Here is a 19,336-nt window from a genome sequence, read left to right on the forward strand (position 1 = left end):
TTAACAAAAAGGAAAATAGCAGAGATTACTAAAATCAGATACTAATCTCACTCTGGGCTTCTAAAGGCAGCAAAATTACCTAATGATTTCTTATCTGTATGTCTCTGTAATGAAAACTTTAGAAAATAGGCATCAAATCTTACACAGCACTTTACTGATTTCAAAATGCTCTTTCATTTATTACCTTATTTGACCTTCGCAACAACTAGCTTACTATGAAGTAAGCAGAATAGGCGCCTTTAACCCTATTCCAATGATGTGAAGTCTAAGTTACCTGAAATTATCCAAGTAACAGAACCAACAAATGGAAAGATTAAAATTTAGAATCCAGTCTTCTTTCTACCTAATCATTATATATCAGTCTTCAAATATTAAACATTTTATTTTATAATTTTATATATTTTAAACATTAAACTTTTTTTTATTAGACAGAGAGCACAAGTGGGAGGGGCAGAGACAAAGAATCTCAGACTTTGCACTGAGCATGGAGCCCAACACAGGGCTTGATCTCACAACCCTGAGATCCTGACCTGAACTAAAACCAAGAGTCAGACACTTAACTGACTGCACCACCCAGGCACCCCTAAACACTAAACATTTAACAGACTATTAGCCTCTATCTAAACTGAGTAAAAGGCAAAAGAGCTTCTCTGATAAGAAATTTAAAAAAATTTTTTGGAATCATCTGATTTTTTAACAATTAGTTCCAGAGGCAGAATTTAGTGATTCATCAGTTCTATGTAACACTCAGTGCTCATTACATAAGTGCCCACCTTAATGCCCATTATCCAATTACCTCTTCCCCCGACCCTCCTCTCCTCCAACAATACTCAATTTGTTCCCTATAGTTAAGAGTCTCTTGTGGTTTGCCTACCCCTCTGTTTTTATCTTATTTTTTCCTTTCTTTCCCCTATGTTCTTCTGTTTTGTTTCTTAAATTCCACCTATGAGTGAAATCCTATGGTATTTGTCTTTTTCTGACTTATTTCGCTTAGCACAAAACACTATAGTTCCATCCATGTCATTGAAATCTACGCACCCTTGTCTAACATGCATTTTTCCCCATCAGAAATTAAATGAGCTATACTTTTTAGTTATGTATTTTATTTTTTTAAAGATTTTACTTATTAATTTGACAGAGAGACAGTGAGAGAGAGAACACAAGCAGGGGGGTTGGGGAAGGGAGAAGCAGGCTTCTCCCAGAGCAGGGAGCCTCATGCGGGGCTCAATCCCTGGACCCTGGGATCATGAAGTAAGCTGAAGGCAGACATTTAACGACTGAGCCACCCAGGTGCCCTTTTAGTTATACTTTAAAAAGCTGGAAATTTGGGGCACCTGGGTGGCTCAGTGGGTAAAGCCTCAGCCTTCAGCTCAGGTCATGATCCCAGGGTCCTCAGATCAAGCCCCACATTGGGGCTCTCTGCTCAGCAGGGGGCCTGCTTCCTCCTCTCTCTCTGCCTGCCTCTCTGCCTACTTGTGATCTCTGTCAAATAAATAAATAAAATCTTTTTTTAAAAAAAGCTGGAAATTTGGGGCGCCTGGGTGGCTCAGTGGGCTAAAGCCTCTGCCTTCGGCTCAGGTCATGATCTCAGGGTCCTGGGATCGAGCCCCACATCAGGCTCTCTGCTCGGCAGGGAGCCTGCTTCCTCCTCTCTTTCTCTCTGCCTGCCTCTCTGCCTGCTTGTGATCTCTGTCAAATAAATAAAATCTTTAAAAAAAAAAAAAAAAGGCTGGAAATTTTAGGGCAAATTTCAAAACTAAAATACAATTTTAAGATATTTTTAAGATACCAGACTCAGAAATAATTGGGTTTTTTTTTTCATATTGAAGGAATGTTTCGGAAGAGTGTTTACAAAATTTCAAAATGAAATAAACTTGGAAAAAAACGAAATTCTCTAATGTACCATCTGATAAACTTTTAAAGATACTGTTTCTGCTATCATCTAAAAATTCAATGATTATACTTACTAGTAAAAACATCACTGAAAAAGTATCAGCAAATCAAGACTAATATATGTTAGTTCCAGATTACCACATAATGTTCCAATCGACCCAAGCTCGCAGTATAATTATCTTTATCAAGTACATTTGATAAGTTCTTCCAGTGCAACAGATATTACCCCTGTAACTTGGAAAAGTTTATGCTTTAAAAAAATAGCAATTAGTTTTCCTTACCTAATACACTATTTATTTTTTAACAATTTTAAAGGCAAAAATGCTGTAACTGAAACACCAAAAAGAATTCATTCGATTTTAAAGACATCTTACACATTTAAACCCCCAAAATCTTGATTAGTTTTCTCTCAGATTAAATGTTAAAACTCCCAAATATAAAAAAAAATACTCCATCAGCTTACCTGGGGAGGTTAGAGATCTTCTCTTCCATTTAGCCTGATCAAAACCTGAAAAATCATACTTAAAAGAAAAGAGACATATTTAATTTATATATGAAGAATCAATCTACAGTCTCAAGAGTTCCCCACAAATTATGTATTAAGTATAAGGGATAATTACAGAGGTTAGAGCGGACAAACTGGTAAGACACTACCTTAACCAAGTGGTCAAAATTTTTATCACCAATAATGGGACAAAGCAACAGCACATGTCTCCTAATGAACAGGAGCAACGCATACATCACTCCTGCCAAAAATGCATAAAACCGGTATCTATCTAGTCATGAGGTGTATTCAGAGAAACTCAATTGTCCTACACTCTTCAAAAATATCAACATTATGAAAGGCAAAGACTAAAGAACCTGTTTCAGAATAAAGGCAACAGAAAACTAAATGCAATGCTCATTTGTGGATTGTATCTGCACCGGGGAAAAATTTTACAAAGGACATTATTGAGATAATTGGTGAAATTTGAATACGCACTATACATTACATATTGCTGTGTAAATGGTAAGTCTCCTTAATTTATTACCGTGGATATATAAGACAGTATCTTTATCCCTAGAAAATACACTTAAGTATTCATATTTGGGGTAAAAGTATCACAGTGCCTGCATGCTACCCTTCAATAGTTCAGCGGGAAAACGGGTGTTTGTAAAGTCAAAAGTAGGAAGATAACAGTAACGCAAATGTGGCAAAATGTTAACTGGTGAATCCAAACCAAGTGTCCAAAAGAGTTCTTTGCATTATTCCCGCAACTTTAAGTTTGGAATTATTTCCAAATAGGAAGGGTTTTAAAGGAATTAAAATTGTTTTTGAACTCCGCACCAGTCACCTGTAAATTAACGTGCCATACCACCATGTCTGATACATCATAAACCTTCAAGAGTTTATGGTGAAGGAATTTTTCTGGTAGAAAATCTGTTTTTCCCACATCGGGAGCATCTGCGGCCACAAAAGACTTCTGCTCCTCCCCCCTGTTCGCTAACCCTGTTTCCGGCAGAGCGGCTCGAGGCCCGGAGAGTCACTCCCCCGCCCGGGAGCCTTCCTTCGGCACCTCGGCCCCGAGGCTTCCGGCGAGGCGCCGGCGGGATGCTTCACACCTGCCGGAACCGGCCCGCGGACACAGGGAAGGGTCGAGGTAAAGGGCTAGGCCTCACCTCGGCGAAGCGGTTGCCCCCTAGTCCGTAGCGGCTTTTGAGACGCTCCACTACCAAATCCTGCCCGGGCGGCTTCACTAGTCTCGGCTCCATAGCGCGCCGAGGTCGCCGTTGTCTCCCCGGGAACAGCTCTCAAACACAGAGCTGGTGGGCGCGCAGCGGCGCAGCTCGCGCAACGCAACGGCGACGTGACGCACGGTGCGCCCCGCCCCTCGGGGGGGAAGGTCGGAGCGACGCGGAAACGCGAGGAGGCCCAGCCTGACCGGCGGCGGCGGGCGTGGCCAGAGGAGCGCGGCCGATTTAGCTGAGCCCGGGAGCCGGAGGCGAGGGAGAGGAGCGCAAACTGGAGTCCCTCTCTCACTCTCTATACTATGTTAAAAATGTCCTGGTGTTACAAACGTTTTTCTTGCTGAATGATTTAACGACCAATTCCTTTACTCCTGTGTTAACTGGGCTGATAAGTGGCGTTTTATCTTTGACTTCAATTTTTTGCTACTTGCTACCGAACAAAAAGTCTGGTCGTCCACAGCAGTTACACCTTAACAGGTGTGGCCGCTCACCGGAGGGCACTCAGCCGTAGCCTCAGGCACCCCGACGCCTTCCCGGGAAGCCACCACTTGCTCCGTAACCTGTGCGCCTTGCGTGCATGTGGGAATGCGTACACGCTACGTCCTCAGACGACGTGGCCACCAGGACGGTCCAAACCTGACTTGGTGGCAACCCTCTCTTGGCTCTAATATGGCTTACGTGTGTATTTAGGGTGCGTCTGGACATACGAAAGTAGTGTTCTTTAATCAGGATGGCCTTTGCTAACTGTAAAAAGGCAAAAAATCAAGAATACTTCGTACTGCAAAGCACATAATTCTCAAAAAGGATTACTCCCTTACTTGCCCAGCCATTGGCCTGGGTCCCATATGGATCTTAAAAACAGTATTGGGGGGGGGGGGGTGTACCTGAATGGCTCAGCGGATTAAGCCTCTGCCTTGGCTCACGTCATGATCTCAGGGTCCTCAGATCAAGCTCCACATCTGGCTCTCTGCTCAGCGGGGGGGCCTGCTTCCTCCTCTCTCTGCCTGCCTCTCTGCCTACTTGTGATCTCTGTCAAATAAATAAATAAAATCTTTTTTTTTTAAGCAGTATTAGAATGTAAATTCCCTGTATCAATGTAATGAATGTAAGAGCATGTACTTTTCTTTTTTTTAACAGCTTGTCCCAATACCCAGAACAGGGCCAGGCATTGGTACATGCTCAGTATGTATTGGGATGGTATACCAACCCAAATCCTCTATTAAACCGAGACTAATTGAAAGGAATAACTGAATAACCACTTAATTTTTCTCATTTATACAATTACACTAGTGTGATCCTTTACTTTTCTAAATTGTGAATGTTCAACAGCATGTCTGGACTAACAAATCCTAGATTCTCTGGAGTATCTTTCAAGTTCTTCAAATGCCAAAGGTTTAAAAGATCACTTTAAAAAGCAGTTATCTGAAAATCATTTATACCAATACTCTTTGCCATCAAATATTACAGTGCACAAATAATTTTTTATACTGTTTTAAACAGATTTCTAATGAGACAATATAAAGTCAAGCCAGTTGGGGGGGGGGGGGAATACATGTCGTGAATTTATACATTAGCAATTAAATAACAAAAAAATCACAAAGTCCTTTCCTGAAAAGCAACACAAAGTCTTTGTCATTAATGCTCCATCATTCATTTCCATCATTTATTACTCACTCACAACAGACACGTAACATCCCTCCCCTTCTGTTTGGTGGCTGAATGGGTATTATATGATAACCTATTTCCAAATCCCCAAACAGAATACATGCCACTGTCTTTCATTTAAAAAAAAAAAAAGATGATTTCACTAGGAAGAATACAGGAGGGTAGGAGGCAGTCACTGTTGGTAATCAGAATACACAAAATTTTGTGCTCTAGATTTTTTTTTTTTTTAAGATTTTATTTATTTCTTTGACAGAGATCACAAGTAGGCGTAGAGGCAGACAATGAGAGAGAGAGGGGGAAGCAAACTCCCTGCCAAGAAGAGAGCCCGATGCGGGACTCGATCCCAGGACCCTGAGATCATGACCTGAGCCGAAGGCAGAGGCTTAACCCACTGAGCCACCCAGGCGCCCCTGTGCTCTAGATTCTTTATAGTTGTATATTGAATAGGCTAATGAGAACATCTCCTCCTCACTAACCCTCTCCACCACCTTTTTAGCAGTTTGCCTAACTTTTGCTACTAATCATTTCCAAATAAATTTTTAGTGTGTATGTATCAAACTTGAAAAGAAGTCACTTTCTTGGGAGCCTTGGAAATTATGTGGTAGTCTGATTTACAGAACTTTAATTGTCCTCTTTACTTTGGCTCTAGGATGAACAAACAACTAGATGCACAAGTAATAAGTTTTTTAAATGTCATGGCTGTTAACAATTGTCACTTTATTTTTGCTACAAAATTCACCAGAAAAAAGTACTGCAACAATCTAGTATAAAGCAAATCTTTAACCAAAGAACATGGTATAGACCTTTTTAAAATAGTCATACTTTATCACAACAACTGCAAGGAAAAATTCAAGTTCTATCAGAACCAAGCTGCAGTCTGAGGTAGTAGAAACAGATGACAGAGAAGTTAAAAAACAAAAACAAAAAAAACTATGGAAATACTTGTTTAAAATGTAAAAATTAATTTAATACCTTTGAAAGGGCACAGGAAACTATATATCATTTAAGAAAAGAAGGTACTCTACTTAAAAGTTAATTTAACTATACAGGAGGTGCAAGGATTATAGAAGAGCACTTTGGTTAAGTCTCTACCCTCTGTGGCTCTACCCATTCATAAGTGAGTCTCTATGCATAAATGAGCACACCAATATTTAAAATTACCAAATATATTTCAAATCTAAAATAAAAATTATCCAAGTTGTGGTCCCTTTATTCAAATGGTAAATTTATCCATGCAGGAAATCCAGTATCTTAAAAGGTAAAATTGCATATATCATATTCCTTCAATAGTTTGAGAAGGTCTATTGCTTTTAACAAGATTAGTATTATTCCATTTTAATACAGATATGTCAGGAGTACATAAACACAAGTACACCTGATTTACACCAGTGTTTAAACTTTTATTTCACACCATGCAAGGTCAATTATAACACATTAAAAAGTGACAACAGCTATAAGCTGCAATTGTACATTTATACATTGGAAACGTCCATTTTCAAAAGCTGAACATAATTATTACCATATTGTCACAACAGCTAAGCTTCAATTCAACTGTTTATACAGGTAAAATTTACTAGAAAAAACAATGATTTTATATCTGTCCACATTCTGTGATACTAATTCTTCGACTAACAGACCCTTTAGGAGAGCCAAATGATTCAATCTTTTTCACAGTATCCATGCCATCCTTAACAAACCCAAATACTACATGCTTAAAGTCCAAATGTTCTGCTTTTTTCAGTGTTATAAAAAACTGAGAATTATTGGTATCCCGGCCTCGATTGGCCATTGATAGTAAGCCAGGACCAGTATGTTTCACAGCAAAATTTTCATCTTCAAATTTATCTCCATAGATAGATCGTCCTCCTGTTCCATCATGTTTGGTGATATCTCCCCCCTGAAAGAAGATTTCAATTAATAAGAATTTTGAAGAAAATAATAAAATACACACAGATCTACCACTACAATGTTAAGTCCTAAAAACTCAACTTCCTTGAGAATGTGGTTTGAAAACTAAGAAATACCCATTTTTGAAAGACAAAAATGAAAAGGTCTTTTGCCCACCCTCAATTTCTAGCAGGTTTGAAGGTATCAGAAATTTAAACCATTTTAGGTTGAAAGTTTTTGTGGGGACAGGAAGTTGGAAGTGACACCAACTAATATGCAGAAAAGCTAAAGAAATCTTAAGAAAATTCCAGGTGAAGAGAAACACTCAAATTTCCCAAGTTAGTGTGGTTCACTTTCGTAGACTTCAACTATGACACACAACTAAATACCTACTTGGCAAACAAAATCTGGAATTACTCTGTGAAAAATGGAGTTCTTGAAGCCAAAGCCTTTCTCTCCAGTGCAGAGTGCTCTGAAGTTCTCTGCAGTCTGAGGAACAATGTCTGATAATAATTCCATGGTTATCCGTCCTAGAGGTTCATCGTCTGCACAAACATCAAAAAACACCACAGGATTTGTCTCCTTCGATAACTCTGCTGTCAGTGATACTTGTCCTTTCTGGAGTTTCAATAAATTCTGTTGACATTCTTCAAATTTTTTTTTAAAACAATCAGCCATTTCTTTGGTTTTAAACCTTACTGCAAGCTGTTCCACTTTGGCTTCTCCATCTATTAAACAACAAAACAACACAGGGAAAACCTTAGTATTAAAATAACTGATATAAGCTGTCTTACGTATTTGTTACGGACTTTAGAAAAGACCAAAAAAGTAAAAAGTAGCATTTGGATATAGAACTCACCAGCATAATCTGAGGCAGTCCAAACTAAAGCATTGTTCGAAACATTCAAGGGTTTTAATTCCATTGTTTTGGTGATGACATGGTTTGCACACACTTTAAAAACCTGGTCTCTTCTCATTAGGATCCGGTAATAATTCTTCATTGTATGCCAAAGAATCTTTATGTCTCCTACACCACGCTCTTTCCACTGACTGACCTCTCGATCCCATCTATACAGTTTGGCTCTCTCTTTAAATAAAATTTCTTCATCTTCTTCTCCAGATTTTACTTCTACCTATGACAGCAAATAAAATTATAAACTGCTGCTTTTAACATATTACATGACAAATTCCAAAGATCCAAATTCCACACGATACTGTCTTTGCAATGACATTAACAGAATTTGAACTATAGTATCAAGATAAATGGTAATATCCAAGGGCTAGGAATACACCTGATTTGGATGAAGCAGTAAAGACCTGATTTGTCATGAAATATTTATCTTATATAGCATTCTTCCTCCTTTTGGAAAGTAAATACATTGTTTTATGGGACAGAAGAGATTATAAAAAGTGTTCTTGAAGAGAAATATTAACTACTGATTGGAGTTGAAAACCGACAAAGTAATTTGCCTAAAATAACATTCTTGTCCTTTTTATTGAAAGGATTTTGGCAAGTATTAGACTGGATACTTTTTACTTCCAGAATTATATTAAGAAAACAAGATATTCTAAAAATATATGAAAAAACTTAGTTCTTCCCAACAATTTCATGTAGAATTTATATTTATATATGTATATATATAAATATATATATAGTAATAAAAAAGCTTCCACTTGAAAGGGTAAATATTCTGAAAGAAATGCAAACAAAGTTAGTCCTGCAAGTCAAGCCTATGTCAAGTTTTAAATGTAAAATGTGAAGTTATTAGTAAGAGTTCCATTCTTTTAATATTTACCTCAGGTAATGACACTATTGGTTCAAAATGGATATCTTCATTGTGAACTACTTCTTCATCACTACCATCTTCATCTTCGCCAACTTTACTGGTTGACTGTGCTCCGAACACAGCTGCTCCAGTATTTGCCCACTGGAAATTCTTATCTGATGAATAAATTAGGATATTTAAACAGTGGTATCAAATTTTATATGCTTTTAATCCCCGTTACTTTCTTGAGGCCTGTAATTTCCAGTGATATGACATATACTTTTAGTAAAAATGCTTAAAATTATATTACTCGGACAAATTTAACTCCTATAGTGAGCACAGAGTATTACTCACAGTACAGAGTACTGTTTATGCTTTGAGCTACAAAGATAAGATCATCTGAGCCTCAGGCAAATTTCATGATACTGAATTATGCAAGAACTTTCAGTAATGAAGCACATTCTTAACATATACCCCGGAATTCTGAACAATTAGCTCAGCTCCAAAGGTAATTTAATTCATAAAACATTTCATCACATATGAAAAATAACTTTTGAACCTAAAAATGTCCTCTCAAAGAGGCCACACCTGCTACTTCCAAAGCAGTCAAAGCAGCCTAAACACATTTATAGCTTTTCTACCACAACTTCTTCCTGAAGTAATTAGTGTTGCAGCTTAGATTTCTTGGCCAGGTGGTAGAAGGTAGCACATGGAGAAGCCCACTGACTCCCTACTATCCTCAAGGGATACCAGGCTTTTGGTGCTGAAGACGCCCTACTGCCATGCAAAGAAACAAAGATTGTTACTCTCCCTTGGGCCTTGGAGAAGATGAACACTAGTTACTTCTTCATCCCCATCTCAGCCTGCTAATACATTCCTCACTGTCTTAGAGGAAAGAAACATCTCTTAGCTTTTCATCACTTGTTGATGAATCACTTAGAAAATTCTATATCCGGTGCTAAAAACTTTTAAGGGGCAAAAATATCACAGATCATTTAAAAAGTAACTCAGCACCTTGAAGAAAGCACAAAATGAGTATCTATTAACAGTAACTCCCTCTAAGCCAGATTTAGTGGAGAGGGAAAAAAAAAAGAGAGGAAAAGAAACTTCAAAAAGAGAAAGAAGACAAAAGTCCTTAGGAAGATATTGCAAAAGAGGGGTGCCTAGGTGGCTCAGCTGGTCTAGCAACCAACTCTTGATTTTGGCTTAGGTCAGGATCTCAGGGTTATGAGATCATGCAGTACAAGGGCTCTGCGCTGGGTGTGAAGCCTGCTTAAGATTCTCTCTCCCCCCTCACTTTGCCCCCCACCAGAGCTCTTGCATATATGCACACACACATTCTCCTCTTTCTCTCTCTAAAAACAAAAAACAGAAAACAAAACTGGTTCAGGAACTCCCAAAGAAAATTTTTTAATTACCCCAAAAGACCCTTGAGAGGTATGGCAGAAAATTCCAAAATGTCTCAGTGGTTCTTAATGCTGGGTGAATTGTAAGAATCACACAGGAACTTTTAAGGTATCAATGCCTAGGCTACCATGCCCAGAGAGTCCAATATAATGTTCTGTTTTGTTTTTTAAAAAGAGACTATGGACTCTGAAAAACAACCTGAGGGTTTTGAAGGGTCAGGGGTGGGAGGTTGGGGCAACCTGAGGGTTTTGAAGGGTCAGGGGTGGGAGGTTGAGGGAACAGGTGGTGGGTAATGGGGAGGGCACGTTTTGCATGGAGCACTGGGTGTTGTGCAAAAAGAATGAATACTGTTACGCTGAAAAAATAAATAAAATGGGAAAAAAAAAAAAGGAAGAAAAAAAAAAAACAAAAAATGAAAAACCTCCCAGGAAATTCTAATATGAAGCCAAGGTTTTCTGAAAACCAGGAGGAAGAATTTTATAGTAAAATATAAAGTTATACATGTCAATAATCACAATTTCACAGTAACAGTTCTAGGCAACAGTACATAGGAGACTTCCACTATACAAAGAGGTTTATAAAAACATTACAAAATCTGAAGGAAATATGATAAAATAGTGATTACTGACAAAAGCCAGTGATCTTTAAACAGCAACTCCCTTATTATTTTCTTAGTTTCTGTATTAAATATTACACAACAGAATGACTGAAATGACTGAGAGACCTATATGAATAGAGCTTGCAAAGAAAATGAGTTAAAAAAAAAACAAAATCACAATAAAAAATGAACAGAAGCAGATTAAAAAATCATTACAGAAAAAGAATATGCAAATAAGAGGAAAAAAAAGAGTCCTCTGAACTTAAAAACCAACCAAAACAGAAAGTTTAAAATCAGAAAGGTCCATGCAATGCCAGGAACAAGTTATACATTTAAAAAAACGAAAGAACGAAAGGAAGGAGGGAAGGGAGGGAGGGAGGGAAGGAGTAAGGAAGATGGATACCCACATTCTGGTGAAATTTATGACCTCTTAAAAAAAAACTAAAGAAAAGTAATGAAAAAAATCTAAAGATTAATCAGAAACACAAACAAAAGGAGAACTGTCCAAACCAAAAGGTACTTCTTTGAAAAGACAGCACAAATTCCTGCCAGATCTAAAAACAAAACAGAGTAAGAAATGTAGTTAACAAAGAACTTGGTAAATCACCTCAGCGACAAATGACAAGTGGTGGTGAGAAGTAAATGTCATGAGGTTTGAGTCTAGCCTATTTCACACTTTACTACACAGTATGGATAGAGCACTTTGAAAAGGTTACACTGAAAAACAAGCATCCTAACTCATCAACTTTTATTTGATAATTTTTTATATATGGATAACTACATCTATAAGGCCTTATTATCTTCTGACTTCAGGCTACTATACATTAAAAAAATATATAGCAACTTGACATCAGTGAGGATATGAATTCCAGCATAACAAATAATACCTGAAGGTAATTTCTGCAAGTTTTACGTGTGCGTCTGTAAATGGCAGGTGCTGTGAAAGAAGTCTAAGCATGTGGGAAGAATGCTATTCTGAATTACATAAATCATGTAAATATATATTTTCAATAACATTTATTCCACAAATCAAGCATCTTGTATAAGAACAACTTAGGTGGTGTTATAATCAGAAATATGAAAGTCATTATAAGAAAGAGAAAGTAATATGCCAATAAACTTGAAACAATCAAGTAATATATTGTTTTCTACAAAGGATACAAAATGCACTAAAAACAGAAAGCCACTGAAAAGATGGGAAGCCTCATCAACCATAAATTTATAGTGATAAATCAGCACAAGCCTTATATTCAAACTCAATCAAGGAAACTAGAAAAATAGAAAACTACAAAATCATCTCCTTAAAAAATAGATGCACAAATCTGAAATATTCACAAAAACCAAATCCAAAGTATAATTAAAAGAACAATACACCAAAATCAAGGTAATTCCGAAACTGGAAAGATGGTTCTACATTTCAGGATGGGAAAGACTACCAACAGGATTTATAGTGAATTAAGAGAAAATTCTTGTGGTTTACATTAATAAATGTCAAAAATAATAGTAAAATATAAAAGTCCTTCCTTATTAAAACCCTTAAACAAAATGGAAGGTGAGATGAGGGAAGAAATGTCCAACTTAGTTACAACACTGTGGCAAAGGACTAGTTCTTTCAGTTGTGTTTCATTCTGTAACATGATCTTTAAAATCTCTCCTCTTGATCTTACCTTTAAAATTTTTTTTTTCTTTTTTACAGATTGAGAGAGAGAGAGAGAGAGAGAGAGAGATTACAAGTAGGCAGAGCAGCAGCCAGAGAGGGGAGGAAGCAGGCTCCCTGCCAAGCAGAGAGCCCTTGATCTTACCTTTAGAACCAAAAGCAAAATCCCCAGAATTACTGGAAGCCAAGTCTGCAAATGACAGCCCTGTGCTACTTCCAAATCCAAATGAAACTGTTTTGCTTTCCACTGACAAAAGAAAAAGAATAATTTAACATTTCATTTAATATATATTGAACATCAAAGCTTTTACCCAGGACCCAGAGAGAATGGGTTGGGATGTTCTATACTACCAAAGGGTTTGGGTGTGTGATGTGAAGCATTTGTCTTCTGATTATTTCTCTAAAGGACAGTTATGAAAAACAACCAATTTTGAACTTCTTCAGTGTAAATTGTACAGGTACAATTCTCATGACAAACTATACCAACAGCACACCAAAAATCTTTTTTAAAAATGTAGGGCACCTGGGTGGCTCAGTCATTACGCATCTGCCTTCAGGTCAGATCATAAGTCCTGGAATCAAGCCCTGCCTCGGGTTCCCTCCTCCGCAGAGAGCCTGCTTCTCCCTTTCTCGCTCCCCCTGCTTGTGTCCCTCTCTCGCTCTCTGTCTCTCTCTGCCAAATAAATAGAATCTTTTTTTTTTTTTTTAAAGATTTTATTTATTTATTTGACAGACAGAAATCACAAGTAGGCAGAGAAGCAGGCAGAGAGAGAGAGGAGGAAGCAGGCTCCCTGCTGAGCAGAGAGCCCGATGCGGGGCTCGATCCCAGGACGCTGGGATCATGACCTGAGCCGAAGGCAGAGGCTTTAACCCACTGAGCCACCCAGGTGCCCCTAAATAGAATCTTAAAAGAAAAATTAAAAAAAAAAAAAAAAAAAAAAGAGAGAGAGAGAGATGTAGATCTATACTAAGCCAGATAATAGAACTTACACTTTTCTATAATCTAAAACTCTCATTCACAGGCAGGGTTTCAGGAAAGACCTGCATAAAGAATTTTTCTGTTCTCTATTCTAAATAAGCTCAAAAAAAAAAAAAGAACATCTTTCTCATCTTTGGTCACCAGGAGTTTGGGGGTCTTAATCCTGACAATGTGTAGCTACAGGATCTCTCAGATTCCTAAGCCCTACTTTTATTTTCTGAAAACATGAGATTTTTAGGTCTGAAATTACTTCCTCTTCTAACATATTAGGACTCTCAAGTGCCTATAAATATAGTCATTGTGCATTATTCAAGACTACTTCTGAAACAAATTAGGTAAAACAGACAAGCAATTTTAAAGGAATATAATTATAAAAGATACCCACCCCCAATATCAACTGAAATGAAAAAACATGGAGGAAAGCATATCAGGTCTTGATTACTGTAACTAATTCATCTAATGAAGCACACAGAGAAAAAGACAGAGGCAGTACCATAAAAATTTAACCACCTTATTGTAATATCTACAATTACTTCATATATAAATTTTAATATACTTCAATGATAATTCAAACAATATTCAAATATTCCTATCACAAAGAAAAATCTCCACTAGGCAAAACTTGTTATTTATTCTCAGGTAGAAAGGTCAGAGTCACAGCACTTCATATTCCTTAATAACTACAACTCTAACAATAAAAATACACATTTATATCTTTGTTGACAAGGCAGTATGATTTTCTGGTTATTATTACAAATATTTCATGCCCCTTTATACGTTTCAAATGTGTTTTAAGGGAAGGGAGTTTTTAGAATTGATATTTGAGTCTATTTTCTCAAACACAGAAGTAATGTAATGTATGCCTAGAAGATTTTTGTAAACTTATTAAATTTTACCTTGGCTTGTAGAATCTGCATCATTTTCCTTTCTAGTACACAAATCTACAGGTTTATCCATAGTTCCAGAAGAAACAGGTGGTGAAATAACAGATTTGGTAATAAAATCAGGTTCTTCAGATTTACATAAAAATGGTGCAGTGACTTTACTCCCACCTGTATACATACTGTCAGCCGAGTTAGCTATTTCTTCACTCTGGGATTTCTGCAAAGAGGAAGTAAAACATAATCATGCCATTAAATACTGACCGACAAAAAGGATCATATTCCTATTTTAAAAGAAATTGAGGACTTGAGAATTCTGGACATAATGGAATAAGCACACTTCACCCTATCTCTCCCATTCCACACTCCATCCTATCTTTTCCAATACCTACTACTGAACTGGACTGAAAGAGATAAAGCAAGTATAAAAAGCTTCTGAAAGGTGTATAAAGCAGGAGGATTAATAACACCAAGATTTGAGGCACCTGGGTGGCCCAGTGGATCTCTGCTCAGTGGGAAGTCTGTTTCTCCCTCTGCCCCTCCCCCTGTTCGTGCTCTTTCTCTCTCTCAAACAAATTAAAAAAAAAAAGAAATAAAACAGAGCCATCACTACTCACTTTTAATTGATGGGTATTAAAAGGATAATAAATTTTAATTTAGACACCATAGACACCATTACACCCACAAATTTGATTAACATAAATGAAATGGACCAATTCCTTGAAAGACACAACCTACCAAAACTCACAGAAGAAATAGATAATCTGAATAGGCCTACATCTACTAAAGAAAATGTATCATCAATCAATTAATATCATTCCAAGACCAAATGGTTTCAGTACTGAGTTCTATCAAACATTTAAGAAAGAAAGACTAGCAATTCCTACAATGTCTTCCAGAAAACAGAAGCAGAAGGAACACTTTCTAAGTACATTAAGCAAAAATTAATAGGAGAAACAGACAAATCTACAATTATGCCTAGCAACAGTCTTCTCAATAATAAAAAGAATAAGGGAACAAAAAAGTAATGAAAGATAATATATTGAGACTTGGACAGCACAGCATCAATTAGCTTGATCTAATTAACGTAAAACACTACCCCAAAAGAGCAGACTACACATTCCTCTCAAGTGCTCAACAATCACCAAGACAGCCTTCATTAAACCTGTAAGAACTGGGGCGCCTGGGTGGCTCAGTGGTTTAAGCCGCTGCCTTCGGCTCAGGTCATGATCTCAGGGTCCTGGGATCGAGTCCCACATCCTCGGGCTCTCCGCTCGGCAGGGAGCCTGCTTCCCTCTCACTCTCTCTGCCTGCCTCTCTGCCTACTTGTGATCTCTGTCAAATAAATAAATAAAATCTTAAAAAAAAAAAAAAAACCTGTAAGAACTGAAATTACTCAAAATACATTCACAGACAATAAAGGAATTAAACTAGAAATCAATACCAGAATATGTGGAATATCACCAAATATTTGGGAGCAACATACTACCTAATGCATGTACCAAAAGAATATCTCAAGGAAAATAAGTATTTTAAATTGAAAGAAAATGAAAATACCACATAGTAAAAGTTTGGGGATGGAGCTGAACAGTTCCTAGAAAGAAACTTAGAACATTAACTATACTAGAAATGAAGAATGGCTCCCCTTTGAGAAACCAGAAAAAGAGCAAAATAAATTGGAAATGACCTTCCATGGATCAATGAATAAACTGTGGTATAGCCACACAATGTAATACTACTTAGGGATAGACAAATGCCTATACTGTAGGATTTCATTCATATGCTGGTCTGGAAAAGGCAAAAATATAGAAACAGAATACACATCAGCAGTTGCTAAAAGATATGGGTAGGGGAGGATCTGACTACAAAGGGATGATACGAGGAATTCTGGGTGTGTTGGAATTACTCTATCCTGTCTTTGGTGGGAATCATAAGAATTCAGGCACGTGTAAGAACTCAGAGAAAACAGATACACATGCACAAAAGTGAATTTTACTTCTGTAAATAAAAAAAAATTACTGCAAATGAAATTCCTTAATATACCTGAAGCACAAGGAAAAGAAAATTCATTCTGTTTGTGTCAAATATTTCATGCTATCACAGCAGTATTATTTTAAAAGCCAAAAAGTAAAACCAACCCAAGTGGCCATCAACAGATGAATGGATAAATGAAATGTGGCATATCCATACAATGGAATATTATTCAGTTATAAAAATCAATAAATGAATATATATACTACAATGTAGGTATACTTGAACACATTAAGTGAAAGAAGCCAGACACAAAAGTTATTTATAAGAAATGTCCACAATAGGGGTGCCTGGGTAGCTCAGTGGGTTAAAGCCTCTGCCCTCAGCTCAGGTCATGATCCCAGGGTCCTGGGATTGAGCCCCACATCGGGCTCTCTGCTCAGCGGAGAGCCTGCTTCCTCCTCTCTCCCTGCTTGCCTCTCCGCCTACTTGTGATCTCTCTCTGTCAAAAAAATAAATAAAATCTTGAAAAAAAGAAAAAGAAAAAGAAATGTCCACAATAGGCAAACTTATAAAGATAGTCCATCACTGGTTTCTAGGGCTGGAGGAACTAGGGGGATACGGGGAAGGGTGGTGACTGATGAAACTGTTCAAAACTGATTGTGGTAATGGTTGCAGAACCCTGTGAATATACTAAAAACCTCAGAATTTAATTTAATTTAAAACCTCGGAAATTTAATTTAAAATGGGTGAACTGTATGGTGTGTGAATTACAGCACAATAAATGTTACCCCCAAAAAGTAGGCTAGATTGCTTGGGTGGGGGGAAGGATTTTAATTTAGCTCCTAATGCATCCTCACCTTAGAGGCCTTGAATGGAAAACTCAATACAGACAAATCAAATTACTTCTGTTTTGTTCAATACTGTATCCCCAATTGTCAGCATAGCGCTAGCTCACAGTAAACGCTTATAAACAGAATACACTTGGGCATTTTAAGCAACAGATATCATACTCAAAATTAATTAAACTGAGTGTAAAGCAGGAACAACACACTCTGAAAAAAGTGTAAATCCACATCTCTTAGAGCATATTTTAAATGGTTTTTAGTTTTCTATTTCATCTCTGTGTATCAAAAGGTACTTGCTCTCCTCCAAAATGTATACTTTATTGCAGCATTTTTTTCCAACCTTTATAGAAGAGATTTATCATATTTAACTTTGGTACCAAAAGTATTTTTGGATAGCCACTAATACTACTATTTAATGAACAGTGTGATAGTGTTACAGGATATTTTCTAACAATCACAAATGTTTTAAAATAACACAACTGTCACCTCAAATAAGATACTTCAATTCCTATAAACAGTGTGGTTTATAAAATACTGACAAAATACACCAAGTCCTTGTGTGCCATCTCAAGTGGCATGCACCACAAGGTAGAAAAAGAATAAATGATGAACAATTCAGTCTGTGCATCAGTACTGAAATTATTTTTCAGCTTTCAAATAAATGTTGTAGTAACTTACTAAAAGTTTTGCACATAAGAGGCCATGTTTAAATCACTGTTTAAATCTGTATAATCCAAGTTTTTATTAATATGATTATAGTGTACTTGTTGAATAAATAGCTACAGGATAAAGCCTCTAACAGTGAGGAATTAGAATAACAGTCACTAAATACTGTGAATGTAAATACAATGAAATATATGTAAATACAATGAATCCATGGAAACTGCTGCTGAGTGATTTGAAATACACTTTAGATTGAAATAGTGAGACCACTGCTGCAAAAACTTCAGATTTCCACGAATAAATCTGGTTATAAATGAGGAAGTGGTATCTTTACATCAACTGATAACCATTAATTATATGTATACTGATGAATTAAATTTAAACCTACACATCCTAGGTGGCCAGCTAGACTCCTCAGAGTCAGAGAGACTATGAAGAACAATAAATTTCTTAGACTCGGACCACCACATCTCTCTCTAGCCACATGTCCCTTAAATAAACCACTACATGTGTAACTAATTCCAGGACTCTACTCTATTTTAACCATCTCTCTAACAAAAACACAAATAAAACAACAAAAAAAGCCAGTATTACTTGAGGAGACAGGAACATTCTGAATATAGGCCAATATTAGACTGTAAACAATTACTAGACAGGGACCTTGTCTTCTATTTTCTGTGAAATACAAATTAAGATAACCAAGGTGCTGATATTTATTAAAAGTATCACTACAGTTGTGCTAAGAAAGTAATCAAATCATGAACTGACAAAGGAAGTTATAGGCCAAGGAACTGTCTCAAATATTACTTCCTATCCACTCTGCCCACCAGAGAATAAATTAATTTGCATGGAAAATGAACTAATTAGTACATTCTTAGTATTGTGGTAAACACTCCAAAGGATATTCTGCTCAGTCCACCTCTCCCATCCCCACAAAAACCCAACATACACAGGAGGTGAATCTTTACAGTCCTCTATGCAGAACAAAATTCCTTCTTCTGCCTAATCCATTTTCTTCCCACAACACATTACCACCATTTAGTAAAGACATTCTAGTCTGCGGCATCAACAAAGCCAACTGAATCAGAAGGAAAATAATGGAGATGCTCTTACTTGAGAGTCCTGAACTTTTTGAAATTCTGACTGAAAGTCTTCTCCATTTCCATTGTCCTCATCAGTATCACTGGAGACTCCACAAAAAAATGTAGGTGGAAGTTTTAATGTATCTGCTTTTGCCTTCTCTTCAACTGTTGGTTTCTTCTCCCAAACAATAACACATTCTTTTTCATTATCTGAAAATTCCACAGAACACAAGCAAAAGAAAGTTACAAGAAGTCCAACTCCTCTCCAACAACGGTTCTCAATATAATGTACAATATAATGTCTGTAGACC

At 37.0% G+C, this 19,336-nt stretch overlaps 2 protein-coding genes across 6 annotated transcripts in view; both read right to left on the reverse strand.

Moving 5' to 3' along the window:
* Positions 1–3,734, reverse strand: part of CCDC138 (coiled-coil domain containing 138) — a 128,462-nt gene extending 124,728 nt beyond the window's left edge. For all 4 annotated transcript variants that reach the window (XM_045981534.1, XM_045981533.1, XM_045981532.1 and 1 more), the window contains exons 1-2: positions 3,553–3,734; positions 2,357–2,414 (exon numbers count right to left, since the gene is read on the reverse strand). In XM_045981534.1, coding sequence (XP_045837490.1) covers positions 2,357–2,414; positions 3,553–3,645 — 151 coding nt within the window. In that variant the 5' untranslated portion in view covers positions 3,646–3,734. The remainder of the gene's footprint in view (positions 1–2,356; positions 2,415–3,552) is intronic.
* Positions 3,735–5,964: 2,230 nt separating this feature from the next.
* Positions 5,965–19,336, reverse strand: part of RANBP2 (RAN binding protein 2) — an 81,887-nt gene continuing 68,515 nt past the window's right edge. Inside the window, exons 23-29 of one of the 2 annotated variants that reach the window (XM_045980345.1) lie at positions 19,057–19,235; positions 14,633–14,681; positions 12,747–12,848; positions 8,970–9,115; positions 8,033–8,306; positions 7,567–7,901; positions 5,965–7,183 (exon numbers count right to left, since the gene is read on the reverse strand). In XM_045980345.1, coding sequence (XP_045836301.1) covers positions 6,878–7,183; positions 7,567–7,901; positions 8,033–8,306; positions 8,970–9,115; positions 12,747–12,848; positions 14,633–14,681; positions 19,057–19,235 — 1,391 coding nt within the window. In that variant the 3' untranslated portion in view covers positions 5,965–6,877. Of the gene's footprint in view, positions 7,184–7,566; positions 7,902–8,032; positions 8,307–8,969; positions 9,116–12,746; positions 12,849–14,476; positions 14,682–19,056; positions 19,236–19,336 lie in introns of both variants that reach the window. The other variant, XM_045980344.1, reaches the window with a different exon arrangement.

Source organism: Meles meles, chromosome 16 (assembly GCF_922984935.1).
Source record: "Meles meles chromosome 16, mMelMel3.1 paternal haplotype, whole genome shotgun sequence".
NCBI classification, from domain to species: domain Eukaryota; kingdom Metazoa; phylum Chordata; class Mammalia; order Carnivora; family Mustelidae; genus Meles; species Meles meles.